Below are 20,387 nucleotides of genomic sequence, written 5' to 3'. Positions count from 1 at the left end.
TGTGGCTGGTAAAAGAAGGGATGTGAAGGGGAGAAAGGGAGACCAGGCCCTACTGTTCATAGAAGAAAAGGGAAGGAAATGTCAGTTGGACACACAATGCAGGAAATAATACAAGAGAACTGTTAAGAATTTCTGAACATTAAAAAATGGAATTCCAATCTTAAGGGTTTGCAGGTCACTTTCAAAAACAAAATACATCCAAGGTTCTGAAACTCCAAGACACAATTCAGCTGAGAAACAACAGAGTCTAGAGGTCTCCAGGAGGAAAACTTTCAAATACAAAAGGAAAGGAAATTCTAGTGACACAAGATTATTCTGCATGCACCAGAAAACATAGGAGGGAATGGAATCAAGTGTTCTAAAGAGCAATGTAGCTCAGCCCAAGGGAACCTACCGTCTATAAGTGAGCTTAACCACACTAGAACAAAAGATTCCATAATCAAGAAGAATTTTAAATATTTTAATAAAGAAACCAGAAACTAAGAAATTAGTTGCTTCTTGAACACATGAAACAATAGAAATGCAGAAGTGAATATATGCAGTGGGCAAGATCAGCCACAGCCACAGAGTGACAGCAGAGAAACTCCAATAAAAATTCTTTCTGAATGTACACAAGGAGATAGGGATCAAGGTAGAAATCAGGTGGAGGTGACAGTGGAGAGTCACACAGGGGGCACTATGGATAGAACCTAGTGACACCTTGCTTATAGATAAATCAGCGTTTTGGGGGGATCCATATAACAATATCAAGGGGGTACATGAAAGGCAGGGAAGAGAGAAGTGAAGGAAAGGAGATAGAAAGGAGTGTGTTATGCACTGGGATCAAAGGGCTCACAATAAGGGTAAAGTGACCTCTGTGGTCTCAGAAAGAGAAAGACTAGGAGAAAAGAAGTAGGCCTTCTTTTAGGGGTGTGAAGGAGTTCCACTGATGAATGCTCTTCTATAAAGGAAATAGTCTATAAAGGGAGATGGTAACCATATACAGGCTGTGGCTTGGGATATTTGGTACTTGAAAAATCTGTTCTTCCTACATTGGGAGGAAGAGTTAGAACTCCTGGAGGCAAGTGACACCTGGGGGAGTGGGATGCCATGGGCATATGGAGGAGATTTTAAAGCAAATGAATTAAAAAAGAGGTAACTGGGAAAGGTAGAAAGTGTGGGGCTCCACAATTGGGGACATGGTAGGGTAACCAGCCAACCAGGGATCAATGTCCACTCTGACAACTGCAGTAAGTGTCATTTTTCTGAGAGTGAGCACAATGTTAACAGGGATACCCACCAGGCAGGCCCTACAAGCTGTGGTCGAATGACTCTAGAAGGGCATGCCTCGAAACTCTGAAAGTTTTCACTATATGAGGAATACAGAGAAAAGAGATAGCCAATAATTTTAGGGACAGGAATCAGAATGAGTGTCTAGAGTAAAGAGAATGATAAAATGGATAGATAAGAAGAGAGAAAGAAATCCTTTTTGGAAAGAGAGGCAAAAAAAGAAATTAAAAAAAAAACAAACTAATGAACAAGGCTAGGTAAAGGAGAGGAAGAGGGAATCTGGCCAAAAAGGAAAAAGAGGAAGAATTCTAAAACCAGATAAAAGCAGGACATAAAGGAACCAATAAACAAAGCCCCAACAGGAAAGGGATAACAAATGAGAAGAGGAGTGAGGGGAAGAGAGCCAGTGGGAAAAGGGCTATCTTAAAAATAAAGTACCTGAAGGAACATTGTACTGTGTTTAAAGAAGGGGTATCAGAACTGAGCCCTGACCCCCAAAGGAAGAAACATATAGAGGAAAATATAAAGCCAACTCTTAACTTTCAATGTAAATGGATTAAACAACCCAATAAGAAAGGGGAGATTGGATAAGAAATCAAAACCCTATAATCTTGTGCCTAAAGAAACATCATTAAAAAAACAAGTCGTGTACAAATGAAAACTGAGTGATTAGAAATGATGGGAACCTGTTTAGGGGGAAGGGGAGTGACTGCTCCCTCAGAGAATTTGTAACAGAAAGGAATCTGGGCAAGGTCTGACAGGCATCTTGGATTTTTGGAAAGGAGACAAGATTCAAAGAGTTCATAGAAAGGTTAAGGAGGAAGTCCTGGGTCTAAAGTCTACGAGGAATATCAGCCCAGCAGGGATAGGGATGCCCAAGAAAGAAATAGGAACACAAAAGCAACAATTGTAATGACAAGGTTGAGGGGGAGGGGATGGTTTGAGGAGCCCAATGTGACTGAGTTCACCAACTGAGATTTAATAAAGAAATATAGAGAAGACAGAAACAGCTGATGCCAAGCAAAGTAAAGGAGCAGGGACAAAATTACCCATCAGATTGCCAGCAAGGGGAAGATTTCAAGATCAAACAAGGAATATCAGAAGATAAAACAGACTTTTTTGTGCAGAAAACATGAAAGTTTTTGTGCAAACAAAAATCATGCAGTTAAAATGAGGTGGGAAATGTTTAATGGGGGGAAATAATCTTTGTAGAAAGTTTCTATGATAAAGGTCTCATTTCCCAGGATAGATAAAGCACTGGTTAAAATACCTAAGCCTGAAAGCCATATTCCAATTAGTACACGGTCATACGATATGAGTGAGCAATTCCCAAAGGAAGAAATTCAGGTTCTGAACAACTATATGAAAAACAAGCTGCCTTTTTATCGTATTTACCAAAATACATTTATAAAAAGATGAGGGTCCTTGAAGCATTTCTAAAAATGCATGGAAGAGAACAGAAGGAAAGTCAATAAAAAAAAAACACAGAAGCCTTGAAGTAAGATTGAATCCTTGGAGGGTGCAGATCATTAATCCTCTTTTCTGACTGCTTCATATGTGTGGAAATGCTTATCTCATTTGGTATATGATGTTTGGAAGTTTTTATAAAGGACATTTTTTAAAAAAAGGAGGTGGGGTGGGGGTGGGGGTATAAATTTGAAGGAGCTTTGAGGCCCTGCACAGGACTGACCTTGCTATTTCAGGAGAAATCCATACATACCAGCTCCGGGTCCCCCCATCCAGCCTGGGATGTCTGGCTCCTCCCTCCCTTTTCCCTTTTAGCTAGAAGTCACATAATGCCCCATATTGTTACTTAACTATTTCCTGTGTATAGGTCTAGTGGCTCCAAGTAGAGGGGACCTAGTCTTAAAATTCTTCTGTATCACCCTCAGTGATTTTCACAGTCTTTTGGGCCCCGGAGGCACTCGTAATTACACCCTTACGTGACTAAATACTTTTAAGTGAATGAATGAATGAGTTTATGGATAAGCTCAGTAACAACATGCTGGAGAGGAAAATGTTTCATCAGCTGAAGCTGAGCCAGATAACAGAGAAGGCACTGGGGGAGTATGGTCCTGGGAAGGGTCACCCTTAGCCAGAATGGCTGGGTAGGGAAGCCCAGGATAGGAGCTCAGCTTTGGGCGGCTGGGAAGGAGGAGATAACTGACCAAAGGAAGAAGGCTGAGAGCTCAGTGGGAATGTGGAGGAGCCAACACTAGCCAGGGAGTCCTCTGAGCTGCTGTCCTTTCTGACCTGAAGGAAGTGTTCTGGCCCTGATGCCTGAAGTCCTTGAGCCCTGAAAGAACTGATTCACTGTCAGGAACATGTGAAAGTTCATGGAAAAGAAGAGACATCACGGGATGACAGAAGGGTTTGTTTCAGAAAAGGAAGAGAATGAGATAATATTTGTAAAGTGCTTAGTACAGTGCCTGGTATAGGGTAGGCTCTCTAATAATGCTGGCTATTATTATTATTATTATTGAATGGAATCTGCAAAGGATAGGCTGGTGAGCTTGACTGGGATTAGAGGAAACATGCTAGAGCCGATAACCATTACAAGAAAAGTGGAAGAACATCTAAAAAGGAAAGCTGTGATGGCTAAGAGCCAACCTGCCTTTATCAAACACGTGTTATACCATTTTTTCCTTTTTTGGGCCAGGATTAAGAATAGCTAATGATAATAGCCAGCATTTATATAGCACTTTGATGGTTTGCAAAGTGCTGTAGTGGTTTGCCATTTCCTTCTTCAGCTCATTTTAACAGATGAAGAAATTGTGGCAAACAATTAAAGTTAAGTGATTTGCCCAACTAGTAAGAATCTTAGGCCAGGTTTGAACTCAGATCTTCTTGGCTTCAGGCCCAGAATTCTATCCCCTGGTGCTACCTAGCTGGTCTACTCCTTTTTTCATCGAAGTCAATGACTTGGAAAAAGGGACAGATGACATGCCTATGAAATGTGCAGGTGACCCAAAGTTGGTGAGGTAAGCTAATAAAGTGGATGGCAGAATCAAGATATAAAAGGGATTCTGCTTAATAGGCAAGTACACTGGGCTGAAATTAAGAAGATGAAATTAAATTTGGACAAATTCACACTTGGGTTCAAAAATCCAATTCCACTAAATATAAGATGGGGTGGCATGTGTAGGCATTATTGTTTCAAAAAAAGATTTGGAAGGGGCAGCTAAAACAGAAGGTAAAGGTTTAAAAAAAAAGATTTGGGATGATTCTGATGAACAACTTGCAGTCAAGCCCAAAGGACTATAAAACTGTGCTCACCCTTTGATCCAGCAATATCACTATGTCTACAGAGAGATCAGAGAAAAAGTAGGACTCATATGTACAAAAATACCTCTAGCAGCTCTCTTTGTGGTGACAAAGAATTGAAAATTGAGGAGAATGGCTGAACAAATGATAGCATCTGACTGATGAATGGTTAGCCATTGATGAGAGGAAAGATTTCAGAAAAGCCAGGGAAGATGTATATGCAGAGCAAAGTGAGCAGAACCAGAACAAGATAGTGTGTATACAGTAACAGCAATATTTTCCAATTATCAACTCAGAATCTCTTAGTTTTTCTCAGCAACACAATGATCCAAGACAATTCTGAGGGACTCATCACAAAAATGCTGCTCTCCACCTCCACAGAGAACTGATAGAATCGGAGTAATGACTGAAGCACAATTTTTTTCCTTTATTTTTTTTAACAATGTGGCTAATATGGAAATGTTTTTCACATGTGAAATCAAGATCACATTTCTTGCCTTTCTCAATAGGTGGGAGGGAGGGAGGCAGAGTCAAGATGGCAGCTTAGAGGTAGCAAAAATTAAGACCTCCATAAACCCTTCATCACCAATCAAAAACACAGCACTTTCAGGGGACTGAAAACCAAATCTAACAACAGGACAGAGCTAGGAAACCCTCTTCCTGGACCCAACTTAAAAGGTACGTCCCCCCAAAAGTCTGAACTCTAGAACACACAGGTTTAATATACCTGCCTCACTGGGTCAGTGAAAAAACGATCAGAGTAGTGGTATTTCACCGGTGGCCTGGAAGGCTGGCTCATCAACCCTGGGGGGGAAGCAGAGGGGGAGGCTCGCCGACTGGGGGATCCCCTCGAGGGGAGCCTGAAGGCGGGGCCCTGGGGGCCTCTCTCTTATTCTACACCTCTCATGTCTCCTCACCGTGCCAGACTAGAGTCAAGAAGGAAGGTCTCTGGACCCCTTACCCACCTATTGTACTGAGCCTACAGAGGTGGCTGGAATCTCTGGATGGGCAAGAGTGCTTGTCTGGAGGGAGAACCCTGCCAGTACAGCTGTGCCAGGTTCAGGGTGTTGAACACAGGTGGTGTAGAGGCAGCTGGAGAAGTGCAGAGCAAGCAGCCTAGTAGCAGCCAAGACACTCCATCTTGGCTCCCCCCCCCCACCTTTTCTGGAGGTTTTGACCTCAGGGAACAGTCAGCATTGCAGATCAACTCCGTCCTGGCTCAATCCCATCAATAGGGCAGATAAGAAGCCTTCAGAGGACAGGAAAGCTCAAGCTCCAACACTCCTTCCCCACAGACTGATCTGAGTGCCTCACTGACTGAGCTCCAAGGGGCAAACACTGCAACAAACTATAGGCAACAACCTGGACAACAAGGCAGGAAGCCCAGCTCCTTTTCAGCTTCTGCTGTCAGCTGGGGAAAATCAGACTTCCTGACCAAACAGCAGAACAGAGAAGAAACCCCTTTAGGACAGAACAGCCCAAATTCACAGATCCAGCACAAAATGAGAAGAACAAGACTACAGGCAACTATGGCGGGGGGGGGGGGGGGGGAGGAGAAAGAAATATGAGTACACAAAACAGAAAAAGAAAAAATAAATTACAATCAAGAGCTTCTATCCAGGCAATGAACAAAGAGTAAATGAAACAGAGGACAATCAAGGAACACCAAGCAAAAACACAGAAACTCCAGTGAACTGGACACAGGCTATGGAAGAACTTAAAATACAATCTAAAAAACCATTAAGAGAGGCTGAAGACAACCAAGAAAAGAACTTAAAAAGCAAAATAAATCATCTGGAAACAGAAAATAGTGTCTTGAAAGCCAAAATTAATCAGCTTGAAAATGAGGCAAAGGAGATGAAAGATGAGGCAAAGAAGATGAAAGATGACCTCCAAAGAAGGAGAAGGATGACCAAAAAGCCAGGGATGAAATACAGTTTTTAAAAACCAGAATAAAAAAACTAGAAGCAAACGACTTCACAAGAAAACAGGAAACTATGAAACAAAATCAGAAGAATGAAAAAATTGAGGAAAATATGAAACACCTCATCCACAAAATGGAAGGTTTAAAAAATAGGTCCAGGAGAGACAACTTAAGAATCATTGGTTTACTGGAAGATGGTGACAAAAGAAAATGCCTAGACATCATTCTACAGGAAATTATCCAAGAAAAATGCCTCGGCATTCTAGAGCAAGAGGGATAAGTGGAGATTGAAAGAATCCACAGATCACCTCCTGTACTTAATCCCCAACTGACAACACCCAGGAATATTATAGCCAAATTCAAGAACTACTAGACCAAGGAAAAAATATTAAAAACTGCTAAGAAGTCATTCAGATACCATGGAACTACATGAGGAAAATAGATACACATAAGGTAAAGGTAAGCAGATGGAGCAAAATCTATTGGGAATCAAATGAGAAAAAGGCAGGAGTCACAATCATAATATCTGAAAAAGCCAAAGTAAAAATAGATCTAGTCAAAAGAGATAGGGAAGGCAGTATAGAAAATGAGGAAATATGTATGCACCAAATGGCACTGCATCCAAATTTCTAAAGGAGAAACTAGTGAGCTCAAGGATGCAATAGATAGAAAAACTATACTAGTGGGAGACCTGAACCTTTCTCTATCAGAACTAGACAAATCAAACCAAAAATTAAATGAGAAAGAGGTAATAGAAGTGAATGAAATCTTAGAAAAATTAGTATTAGTAGATATGTGGTGAAAAATAAATGGGAACAAAAAGGAATGCACCTTCTTTTCAGTAGCACACGGTACAATCACAAAGACTAACCATGTACTAGGGCATAAAAACATTGCAAACAAGTGCAAAAGAGCAGAAATAAGAAATGCCACCTTTTCAGATCACAATGCAATGAAAATAATAATTAGTAAGGGTACATGGAGAGACAAATCAAAAATTAATTGGAAATTAAATAGCAGGATTCTCCAAAATCGGTTAAAGAACAAATCATAGAATCAATTAATAATTTCATTGAAGAAAATGATGATGAGATAACCTTTCAAAATCTATGGGATGCAGCCAAAGCAGTACTTAGGGGCAAATTTATATCCTTGAGTTCATATATTAACAAATTAGAGAGGGCAGAGATCAATGAATTGGGCATGCAAATTAAAAAACTAGAAAGTGAACAAATTAGAAATCCTCAGATGAAAACTAAATTAGAGATCCTAAAAATCAAAGGAGAAATTAATAAAATGAAAGTCAAAGAACTATTGATTTAATAAATGAGACTAGAAGCTGGTACTTTGAAAAAACAAATAAAATAGACAAAGTACTGGTCAATCTAATTTAAAAAAAGGAAAGAAGAAAGCCAAATTAACAGTATCCAAGATGAAAAGGGAGACCTCACCTCTAATAAAGAGGAAATTAAGGCAATCATTAAAAAGTATTATGCCCAATTATATATGGATGAATATTTACAAAAATATCAATTGCCTAGACTAACAGAAGAAGAAACAGAATACCTAAATAACCCCATATCAGAAAAAGAAATTGAACAATACAAAGAACTCCCTAAGAAAAAATCCCCAGGACCAGATGGATTCACAAATGAATTCTATCAAACATTCAAAGAACAACTAATCCCAATATTATACAAACTATTTGACAGAATAAGCAAAGAGGAAGTTCTACCAAATTCCTTTTATGATACAAATATATGGTACTGATTCCAAAGCCAGGCCGGTCAAAATTGGTCTAGAAAGAAAACAATAGACCAATCTCCTTAATGAACATAGATGCAAAAATCTTAAATAGAATACTAGCAAAAATACTCCAGCAAGTGATCCCAAGAGTTATTCATTATGACCAGGTGGGTCTTATACCAGGAAAACAAGGATGGTTCAATATTAGGAAAAACCATCCACATAAGTGAACATATTAACAAGCAAACCAACAAAAATCACATGATTATCTCAATAGATGCAGAAAAAGCCTTTGACAAAATACAACACCCATTCCTATTGAAAACACTAGAAAGCATAGGGATAGAAGGGTATTTCCTAAAAATAATAAACAGTATCTATCTAAAACCATCAGTCAACATCATCTGCAATGGGGATAAACTAGAAGCCTTCCTAATAAGATCGGGAGTGAAACAAGGATGCTCATTTATCACCTCTATTATTTAACATTGTACTAGAAACACTAGCTGTAGCAATTAGAGAAGAAAAATAAATTAAAGGTATTAAAATTGGCAATGAAGAGACAAAGGTATCATTCTTTGTGGATGATATGATGGTCTGGGTCTACTTAAAGAATCCTAGAGAATGTAATAAAGATGTAAGCTGATGGGAAACCTTATTACTTCTTGAGATAGAGAGGATGAACTGAGGGGGAACCAGTTTCTTCACAATGGCTATAGCTCTCTTTTCTGGCTGGCTGTGTCTAGAGAGACTGCTTCAGGGAACTGAAACTGCTGATGGAACCTGAGGCTGCTTAATGGTAATGGAGGACAGAGAAATGCTGCTGGGGGATGTCACACACACAGGGATGCTGGTACACAGGGGACTGCTCTGGGGAATCTGCCTATTGATCTCTAACGATGGTTGATCTATTTCCTAACCTCCTTCTTCCCTCACTCCCCCTCCAACTCTCTTCCTCCTGCCACCCTACTCCTCCCAATTTTCCCTCCCTCCTGAGTGAATTATAAAATATTCCAAGTTTCTTTCTCAGGTAAGGGGTTTATTAGGATAACAGGATGGGAAATTGAGGTAAGGGGGATGAGGAAGTCCCTAATCTAACTGAGGTAAAATTGAGAAAATAGTCCAGTCACAAACTGTGACTATTAGACAGGGAGATGGAGGACAATGGCTTTTCAAGATCTTTCTTCTTCAGTTAGATGTCTTCTTCTTGTCAATTTCAACTGTCCAAAGTCAGAGAACTTCAAGTAACCAAGTCAGCCTTGCAGTCCCAGATCTCAAACTATTGTGATAGAGGCTGGCACTAGAGAAAAAGTGCCAGAATGAAAAGTATGTGAAATTGATCACCTTGACAGGGGAGGGGCCCCAGGAGTGGAATCCTGAGGAGAGAAGACTCTTGTGAGGAGAGCAATGAGGGTTTCTCTGTCTGGAGAGATTTTCAGTCACCAGCAGGAAAAGTAGGTAACCCGCAGGAGAAAGTCTTTTAAGGTAGAAAAAGACTTTCTCTTGAAAGTCTTTTAAGGTAGAAAAAGACTTTCTCCTGAGGGTTACCTACTTTTCCTGCTGGTGACTGGAAATCTTTCCCCCCCCCAACACTTCCCAATTGAAGGGACTTTCTGAAGAGAAACCTGAGCTTTACCTCAACTCCTGTTGCCCAGGGGTGAGTCAACCTGACTTTCTCTCAGGGGGCTCAGGCTGCCATGGCCTGAATTCCCCCCCAAACTCAAGGAGGGAGGGAAAAGGGTTTAGAGACAGGGACCCCCTTTTCCCACTTTCCTTTTCTCATTCTTCTTCCCTGTCCATTATTCCATTTGTATTACCTGATTGAGTTAACATTAAAAGTTATCTGTTTCCCAAGCTGAGTGTAAGTGAACGGATTAAGGGGAGACCTTCTGGTCTCAAGTAGTGGAGGGGGGACAAGAGGGACAAGAGCGAATTGGGGAGAGCAGCTTTAGCTAAGGAGGGAAGGCAGAAGGGGGAAAATCTTTAAACTCCCCTCTCTGAGCCAACCCGTTATATCTGCTGTCTCCCCTGAACCCCACTTTGTGGGAAGGGGGGGTTCTCCTCTCCTTCCTCCTCTCCATACCTCAGGGTCCAAGCGTCCCCTCTAGAATACATCCCTTCCCTTCTCTTTTCTCTCTTCTATTTTTTTTTTAAAACACTATACTATAAAGCAGTGGTCATCAAAACAATTTAGTACTGGCTAAGAGACAGAAAGGAGGATAAGTGGAATAGACTTGGGGCAAGTGACCTCAGCAAGACAGTCTATGATAAGCCCAAAGATCCCAGCTTTTGTGACCAAAATCCAGTATTTGATAAAAACTGCTGGGAAAATTGGAAGACATTATGGGAGAGATTAGGTTTGGATCAACATCTCACACTCTACACCAAGATAAACTCAGAATGGGTGAATGACTTGAACATAAAGAAGGAAATTATAAGTAAATTAGGTGAACACAGAATAGTATACTTGTCAGATCTTTGGGAAAGGAAAGAGTTTAAAACCAAGCAAGACATAGAAAAAAAAATCACAAAATGTAAACTCAATAATTTTGATTACATCAAATTAAAAGTTTTTGTACAAACAAAACCAATGTAACCAAAATTAGAAAGGAAGCAACAAATTGGGAAACAATCTTCATAACAAAAACCTCTGACAAAATTCGATTGTGCCACAGTGTATTAGTCTCTGTGTATAATGTTCGCCTGGTTCTGCTCCTTTTGCATCAAATTACAAAGAGCTAAACCAATTGTACAAAAAATCAAGCCATTCTCTAATTGATAAATGGGCAAGGGACATGAATAGGCAATTTTCAGTCAAAGAAATCAAAACTATTAATAAGCACATGAAAAAATGTTCTAAATCTCTCATAATCAGAGAGATGAAAATCAAAACAACTCTAGTAGATTGGCTCACATGACAGCAAAGGAAAGCAATGAATGCTGGAGGGGATGTGGCAAAGTCAGGACATTAATGCATTGCTGGTGGAATTGTGAATTGATCCAACCATTCTGGAGGGCAATCTGGAACTATGCTCAAAGGGTGCTAAAAGACTGTCTGCCCTTTGACCCAGCCATAGCACTGCTGGGTTTGTACCCCAAAGAGATAATAAGGAAAAAGACTTTTACGAGAATATTCATAGCTGTGCTCTTTGTGGTGGCAAAAAAATGGAAAACGAGGGGATGCCCATCAATTGGGGAATGGCTGAATAAATCGTGGTATATGTTGGTGATGGAATACTATTGTGCTCAAAGGAATAATAAAGTGGAGGAATTTCATGTGAACTGGAACAACCTCCAGGAAGTGATGCAGAGTGAGAGGAGCAGAACCAGGATAACATTATACACAGAGACTAATACACTGTGGCACAATCAAATGTAACAGACTTCTCTGCTAGCAGCAATGCCATGATCCAGGATAATTCTGAGGGACTTATGAGAAAGAACACTATCCACATCCACAGGAAGAACTGTGGGAGTAGAAACACAGAAGAAAAACAACTGCTTGATTATATGGGTCTATGGAGATATGGTTGGGGATGTAGACTCTAAATGATCACCCTAGTGCAAACAACAACATGGAAATAGGTTCTGATCAAGGACACATGTAAAACCCAGTGTAATTGTGTGTTGATTATGGGAATGGGTAGGGGGAGGGGAGGGAAAAAATATGATTCTTGAAACCAAGGAATAATGTTCGAAATTTACTAAATAAAATTTACTTAAAAAACAAAAAAGAGGGAAACAGAGGCCCCCAAAAGGGAAATGACTCGGCCAGGGTCACCTGGGCTATAAGCAAGGAGGGACGATTTGAACTTGGGTCCTTGGACTGCTGTCTCAGAGCTGCCTTGGACCCTTGCTGTCCTTAAGATCCTTACACCCTGCCCACTCACTCATTCATGGATATGGAACTGCCTCTTTGGGACCATGAGGGGACTGCAGGGGCAGAGGCTGCCCTGCAGTATCTGCACCCAGGATTGGGATCCAGTCCAGGGAAGGGGCCTCAGTTTCTGCCTCTGCTCTGGTCTTCCTGCCCTCTCTAAGGAAGTGGTGAAAATGGGATTTCTGGGCTAAGGCGGGCCTCCCTGTAAGCCATACTGTGGTCAGGCTGGCCAAGACACTTCCCAGAAGCTGCCCGCCCTCTGGGTCGGTCCATAGTTCAGATGTGTACGTGGGCCACTTACCTCCTTCACTGCAGCTCTGCGAGTCAGAGGTCAGGCTGTCCGTGGAGCCGGTGGTGAAATGGACATGGAGTCCGCCGAACCCGGGGGGGCTGAGGCTTTCCGCCACACCGTGGCTGGCCTGTTCCAGGTCAGGGCTGCTTTTGTTCATTCTGAGGAGATGCCTGGAAAAGGGAAGAGGACAGGACAAGCCCTTTAGTCCTAGAGGGGCTCTGGGCTGGAGGCGAAGGTTCTGGAAGGGGGCTTAGTCCATACTATCGTCCTTGACAAGAGGTCCACCCCAGTCTGGAGACCTCCTGGGATGGTTATCCCCTCCTCCTTCAGGACAGGAAGCTTTTCTTCCCCTGGTATGGGGCCTCCATGGACCCTTCTGCCTCTTTCCCCACCGCTCCAGGTTCTGCCGCTGGGGCCAAAGAGAACACATGGAATCCCTCTTCTACATGGCAGAAGTGGCTCCCCTTCTCCCAGAACTGCTAGAAGCTCATCCAAAACCTGGCTAAGCCGAGGCAAGCCCTCTCCTCTGCCGTGGTCACTGCCCTCCAAAGTGAACCAGGCCAGCCTTCAGGGCGTGCCGCTTCTCGTCTAGACCCTGGGAACCTCCCCAGTCCCCAGCCATCCTAGAATCTTCCTAGGAAGCCCAGTGGAGCTCTGCCTTCCCCTGCCTCCACGGTGGGCCTATGGGCTCACGCCCACCTCCATTTTCAGATATCCCAGGGGCACTCGGCAATCCCACCTTCTGTCTTTCAGGGTACCATCCATGGAGGCCATGAGCTCCCCCAATGCCTTTGGGTGTCCCCATCCTATTGGGAAGGTGACCCAGGAGGAGGCAACCAGGCTGGGCATTTGGCCTGGAAGGATGTAGAGACGGTGAGCGGAGACACTGGCCATCCATAGGCACACTTGGACCAGGACGAGGGATGCTGCGGCGGTGGACACAGCACCCAGAGGCAGAAAGACGCCCAAGGAAAGCAAAGGGCAGCGGGCGGCCACAGCCAGGGAAGGCTGGGAGACCCTTTCAGCACAAAGCCTCTGTGGATTGCGACATGGCCAGGGCACAGCAGCCACAGGAAGCGGCCAGGCCAGGGCTGGATGTGGGTGGCTCCTGGGGCATCATAGAGCCCTGGCCCAGGGAGTCCCTAACAAGCGAAGGGGTGTCCCATGGCCCCGAGGGGGAGCACCAGGGCAGGACCCAAGAGTCCGTCATAAACGTCACAAGGCCCGTCTCCTGTCATCTGTTTCTCACGTGAAAAGAAAGGGGGTGAGGAGCCAGCTGAAAATGGGTGGGCATGTGGGAGCAGTCCAGGAGGTGTGGGGCTGGCCTGGGCCTTGCAAGGATGCTAAGGTGGGATCAGGGAGCGGAGGGGCCCCGGGCAGGGGCAAGCTTCTGCAACTATTTGTCCTAGCATCAAACTAGGGGACTGGCTGGACAAACTATGGCCTATGAGGTCATGGACTAAGGCGGCGCCCTCAGCAGTGAGGAAGACTCACAGGAGCCGTCTGAAAGCTGGGGGCAGGCCCACGCCAGTGAGTGTGGGAGCGCACATTCGGGGGGCTCTGAGTCTGGGCTGTTGGGGGCAGAAGGGACTATTCAGGGACGCCAAACCCGGGACGTGATGGCGCCTTGGGGGACCCCTCCAGACCAACCAGGACCTGAAGAAAAGCCACTGCTCCAGCCGGCCCTTTGCAGGACTCGCCCCCATGCCTATCCCGTCCTGGGGAGCTCTAAATCCATCCAGCTGGAGGAGCCTGTGTACAAGGCTGACTTTGGAGGACCAGACTGGAGTCCAAACCCTGCCAGTAATACACTCTAGCTGTGACCCTGGGTCAGTCACATTTCCCTGGGCCTCAGGTTACTCATCTGTGTCATGGTCCACTGACTCCAGTTTAGCATGGAGGCTGGACAGGTTCTGTGATCTCTGGCAGTCGTTTCTGTGCGGGTACAATGGGGCCATGATTCAAATTTACTTACAGGGACCCTTGGAGGGGAGTCCTCTCTACCGTACCTCGGAAGGAGATCGGGGCCATCATTCCGCTGATCACGGATCACAATCAGCCACGACAAAATCCAATGAACAAAAGTGGATGCAACTAACCCCAAGCCCCCTGGCCAAGCAAGATAATGCAATGGCCAGTGGACGGGCAGGAAGCTTACTGGGGTTTCTCAGAATGAGTCATTCCAACAGCAGCCCCTGGCCAGTTACTCTTCTCCCCTCTTGGGGTGGGCCTTGACACAGAGGAAGGGGCCTCCCCCCCCCCATTTCCCTCCCATTCCTTCTTCTCCTGCCCACGGCTGGCTTCCTTCCCTGCCTCCGGTTGGCTCTGGGCCCGCTGGACGGACCTTGGGAGAGGTGAGTGGCAGAAATCCCCTGGCCCCAACAGATGACAACGAAGGCAACATCCTCCTCAGGGCTGCCGGCGGCAGCTGCTGCGGACAAATGCCTTGAATGGGGTTTTCCCCCTATTGTGCCTGGGAGGGACGGATCAGAGCTGCCTGCCCCAGACTGGATGGCTACTGAGAAAGCCAGAACAAGCTAAGGCCAGCAGGAAGAAGGGCCATCTGCTCAACTTCCTCATTCATTCTCAGGAACAAACCACAGCTAAAAATACCGCTGAGCCTGGGGAGCAGCACAGGGCCCAGTGTGCAGGGCTCCCCAGCCCGACTTGCAGCGGTCCTCGCGGCCCAGGGCCCCTCACTGCCCATCTCCCGCTCCCCGTGGGGCCGGGCCGCTCACTCCTCACCTACGAGTCCCCGTCAGGTTCCCACAGGATACTGAGCCACACTCCGCAGCCCCAGCCTGTGTGGCCGTGGGAACGCACATGGCCAGTCTGGTGCCACAGCAGGAGTCTGCCTCTGCGCTTGCAAAGGAGGAAATGGGAATTCCAGTGCCCCAGCCCCACGTCCCGCGCAGTGCCTGGAGCAGAGAAGGTGGGCACCACAGGCCTCTTACCATCCTTGATGGGCGATGCCCAGCAGCAGCCCCTCCGTGCCCCGCGCCACAGAGGCAGAGAGAGCAGCTGCCGCCGGCCGCGTGGGTCCCGCTGTGCCGGCCGCTGGCAGGTGACAAGCAGTTCCTCTCCCGGCCCTTTCTATAGAATGCACTTCCTCTCTCGCCCGCCTGTGTGACCCACACATCTCCCTACGGGGGCTGGACCTCTCTGGCTAGGCCCCTCCGATCTGCTGTGACGGACAGACGCTGCCGCCCCGGGAACAAGGAGGGACGTCTCATGTCGACACCGAATGAGAGCTTACAAATGCCTTTCCTTCATTCTTTCTTAGCGCATCTGCCTGGCCTGGGCAGCTTTCTACCCTCTCTTCCTGCCTCCGGCACGGTTCTAAATGAGGCCTGATATTCAGAAAACACTTCTTGTCTGCCATGTGCCAGACACTGAGTGTGGGGGAAGCAGAGAAAGGTAAAAACCAGTGCGAAGTGCCTCCCTTTGCTCTAGAATATGCGGTAGCTCCCTGCAAGGCCCCACAGACTCTCCCCCAGCCCCCTGTCCTTTGACTCCGCGTCGTTTATTCTCCCACACAGTCCCACTGACCCACAAAAGCTAGCTCAGCCTTCCACGCGGGCAGCTCTTTAACTCCATTCACTTTGGCCCACTTGAAGTGGCTTCCTCTCTCTCCTGCAGGCAGCTTTCCCTCCCCCGAGTTTTCCAGTCACCCTGACGGCCCCTTGGCTCATCCATCCCAGTCTGCCTAACGAGAGGCCGTCCGTGCCAGACGGGTGTCCATTCGGGCAGTATTTTCTCAAAAGGCCTTGCTGTAAACTGTGGGGAGCACGCATTTCCCTCTTCATTTGGGCAGCACCATCGGAAGGAATGGGCTGCTCCCGAGGGCTCAGTGGGCCCAGGTAGGCTTCCGTTTCATCACCGGGGAAGGCCGGCCTCCCTCCTCTCCTACGCAGGAGACTCCCATCTGGATCTATCAGAGCTCTGCTCAGAAATCCTTCAGACACTTCCCTCAACAAGGAGAGGGCCTCCCCATGACCTCTCCAGGCTGCCTTGGGCTCCCTCCCCAACACAAACTCAACCACCCCGCTCCCACTGTGGGGCTGCTTCTTGTCACACTTTCCTAGAATGCCTTCCCTTCTCTTCTCTAGTGCCCCTTCCTCTGACGCACAACTCTGACGGCACGCGGCCCTCCCAGGAAGAGAGCTCTGGCTGGCTTCACCTTTGGGCCTTGACTGTCCCCAGCACCACAGGACCGCATGTCCCCCATCGGGGGCTGGTCCAGGACCCACAGCGGGTGCAGAACACACGCTTGTTTACCACCCGGCAAGTGAGTGCCTTCGCTCACAAAGGGCCTGGGCCCGGCAGGTGTCCAGCACGACCATCCTGGGGGCAATCCAGCACATGGGCCCCTCTGCAGGCCTTTGCTGGGTAAATGCCGCCAGTCAGGTGACCTCCTTTTTCTCTGGACTGCTTTGCATTTACTGTCTGAGTGACACCACACGGCAAGGCCAAACGGTTCCTCTTAAAATACAGACTGGACGGGCTACTTCTCAAGAAGTTTCAAGATTGCAGACCAGAGGCAGAAACTCAGCTCCCAACACTGCACTCCAACGAACTTGAACTCCTCGATCAAAGTCTGGCACAGCAGAGCCAACAATAGATCAGAGTAAGGCATTTTTCCAGCCTATGACAACTTAAGAGATTGTCAGTAAAGATCTGTGATACTGGAGCTGGGGTTGGGGATATCCCCAGTGTATGTGCAGCAACTGCAGCAGCAGTCATAGCAATTTGGGGAGCTCTCAGCAAAGAGGTAGTATGGTGGGAGAGGGGTTCAAACAACTGCTCAGAAAGAGATTATGAGGACCCTTTTTGGCATGGATTGCAACTGGTGCTAATTGGTAATTCAATTGACCACAACTAATTCTGGGTCACAGTTCCAGGGTGAAGAGTCATGGGAGTAAGTAACAAGGAAGCAGGGGTCCTGGTTACAGTTCTAGGGTCAAGAGGAACACTAGCACTTGTGGTTTTGGGGGAGCAAGGGTCCTTCCTGGGTAAAGACCCTACTATAGACCAGAAGAGCAATGACTACCCCTCTCCCAGGGTGACATGACCTTGGAAGCACCAAAGACCCCCCAAAATGGCTCTGAAAAATGTAGCATAAAAAACCCAAAGCTTAGGACAGTGTCTCCCCACCCTACAGGTAAGCAAAGCACAATTTTAATATAAAGTACAAAGTCAAGAAATAGAAACAAACAAACAGTTTAAAAAATTTGACTCTAAAAATTTACTATGGATGCAGGGAAGACTAAGACCCAAACTCAGAAGATGACAACATGAAAATAGTCATAAGAAAAGCTTCAAAGAAAAATGCTCACTGGGCACAAGTTCAACAAGAATTTCTGAAAATTTTAAAGAAAGAGGGGCATTTAGATGGCACAGTAGATAGAGTACCAGGCCTAGAGTTAGAAGAACTGGGATCAAATCTGATCTCAAACAACTCCCTAGTTGTGTGGCAAGTTTAGTAAACTAGGCATGCTAGTTTGCCTAGCCCTTGCTGTTATTCTGTTTTAGAACTGATACTAATATAAAAGGAAAGAGTTTAAAAAAACCAACAAAGAATTAAAGAGATAAGAAGGCAGAGGAAAAATTGGGAAAAGAAACAAAAGTGGTGCAAGAAAATTATTAAAGGAGAATTAACAACTTACTGAAGAAAATAATCCCTTAAAAGTCAGAATTGCGCAAGTGGAAGCTAATAACTCCATAAGACATTAAGAAACAATAAAGACATAAGAGAATGAAAAAAAAGATTATGTGAAATATCTCATTGGACAAACAAGCCTGAAAAATATACTGAGAGATCATTTGAGAATCATCAGATTACATGGAAATCATAACCAAAAAAAGTACCTAGACATCATATTAAAAGAAATTATATAGAAAAACTGTCCCAATAGCTTAGATTCAGAGGGTAAAATAGAAAGAGAAAGAATCCACTGGTCACCTACTGAAAGAGATTCCAAAATGAAAACTCTTGGGAATATTATAGTCAAATTCCAGAGCTCCCAGGTCAGGAAGAAAATAATGCAAACAGCCAGAAAGAAACAATTCACTTATCCTGGAGTCACAGTCACATTAAAATCCTGGGTGGCTTGGAATATGATATTCTAGAAGACAAAAGAGCTAAGATTACAAACTAGAAATCCTGATTATCCTTCAGAGGAAAAAAATATAAACATTTAAAGAAATTGAGGACTTTCAAGTATTCCTGACGAAATGATCAGAGATGAATAGAAAATATGACATTCAAACATAAAACACAAGAGAAACAAAAAAGTAAAAATGGAAGAGAACTCATAAAGGACTTAATATGTTCAAACTATTTACTTTCCTATATGAGAAAAAAAAATTTTAGGGTAGTTAACTACATAGACAGTGGGCATGAGTGTGAGAGTTAATTATGTCAGAATGGTCCCCTCTCTCCCCCAAAAATGAAGGGATAAGAAAGAGGGATGCACTGGGAAGAGAGGGAAGAGAGAGGCAGAGTGGGAGAAAATCTTTTATATAGGAGACACACAAGGAAACTTATAGTGGAAGGGAAAATGTTAGGTGGATGGCAGGTAATTCTTGAACCTCACCCTCATTGGAATTGGGCTTAAATCTTAATCTCAATGGAATTGGTTCAGAGGGAAGAATGTATATACACACTCAGCTGGCTATATGAATCAATTTTACCTAATAAGGAGATAGGAGGGAAAGGAGATAAGAGAAAGGGAAGAGATGATTAAGGTGGGGGGGGGGGTGGAGGAAGGTATGGATTAAACAAGATAATGGTCAAAACCAAAATAGACTTTTGAGGAAGGATATGATAAAAAGAGAAGAATAAACATAATATTAGGATGGTGAGAAATACATTTAGTATTCATAAATGTGAATTGTGAAGGGGATATGTTTATCTATAAAATGGAAGTAGAAAATGGATTAGAATTGATTAGAAACCAAAATCCTACAATATATTGTTTCTAAGAGACAGACTTGAAATAGAATAAAACACAGTTAAAATAAAGGGCTGGAACAAAATCTAATATGCTTCAAATGAATAAAAAAAAAGCAAGGATAGCAATCATGATCTCATACAAAGTAAAAGCAAAACTGGACTTCATTGAAAGAGATAATCAGGGAAACTACATTTTGCAAAAATGTACCATAGACAATGAAGTAATATCAAAATTTTTTAAGTTTCTCTGATAAGGGCTTCATTTCTCAAATATATAGGGAACTAAATCAAATTTATAAAAAGAAGAACCATTCCCCAATTCCTAAACTGTCAAAGAATAATAGGCAGCTTTCAGAAAAAAGAAATCAAAGTTATCTCTAGTCATGTGAAAAAATACTCTTAAATCACTAATGATTCTAGAAATGCAAATTAAAACAACTCTGAGGTACCACCTCATATTCATCAGACTAGCTAACATGATAGAAAAGAAAAGTGACAATGGAGATGTGACAAAATTGGGACACTAACACTGTTGGTGGAGTTGTAAACAGATACAACATTCTGGAGGACAATCTGGAACTATGCCTCAAAACTTATAAAACTATGCATACCTTTTGGCTCATTAATGCCACTACTAAGTCTATAACACAAAGAGTTAAAAAACAAAAAGGAATAAAACCTATATGTGTAAAAATGTTGATAGTCATTCTTTTGAGGTGACAAAGAATTGGAACTAGAGAGGAGGCCCATCAATTGGGGAATGGCTGAACAAGTGGTGGCATATGATTGTGAAGGAATACTATTGTGCTATAAGAAATGAGAAGCAGGGTGTTTTCAGGAAAACCTGGAAAGACTTAAATGAACCGACTGAAAATGAACTAAGAAGAACAAGGAGATCACTGTGCTTAGTAACAATGTTGTAATGATGATCAGCTGTGAATAAGATGGCTACTTCTCTGATCAATACCATGATCCAAGATAATTCTAAAGGACTCATGATGAAAAAATGTTATCTGCCTCAGGGAGAGAAATGATGAACTGAGGCACAAACTGAAAT

The 20,387-nt window shown here is 44.2% G+C and overlaps 1 protein-coding gene across 3 annotated transcripts in view; it reads right to left on the bottom strand.

Annotated features, from left to right (window-relative positions):
• Positions 1 to 20,387, bottom strand: part of PRAG1 (PEAK1 related, kinase-activating pseudokinase 1) — a 56,403-nt gene that overhangs the window by 12,494 nt on the left and 23,522 nt on the right. For all 3 annotated transcript variants that reach the window (XM_007495645.3, XM_007495646.3, XM_056803383.1), the window contains one exon: positions 12,385 to 12,545. In XM_007495645.3, the coding sequence (XP_007495707.2) occupies positions 12,385 to 12,545 (161 nt within the window). The remainder of the gene's footprint in view (positions 1 to 12,384; positions 12,546 to 20,387) is intronic.

Source organism: Monodelphis domestica, chromosome 6, assembly GCF_027887165.1.
Source record: "Monodelphis domestica isolate mMonDom1 chromosome 6, mMonDom1.pri, whole genome shotgun sequence".
Classification (NCBI taxonomy): Eukaryota; Metazoa; Chordata; class Mammalia; order Didelphimorphia; family Didelphidae; genus Monodelphis; species Monodelphis domestica.
The sequence above is the reverse complement of the archived record's forward strand: the minus strand, read 5'-3'. Positions and strand labels throughout refer to the sequence as shown.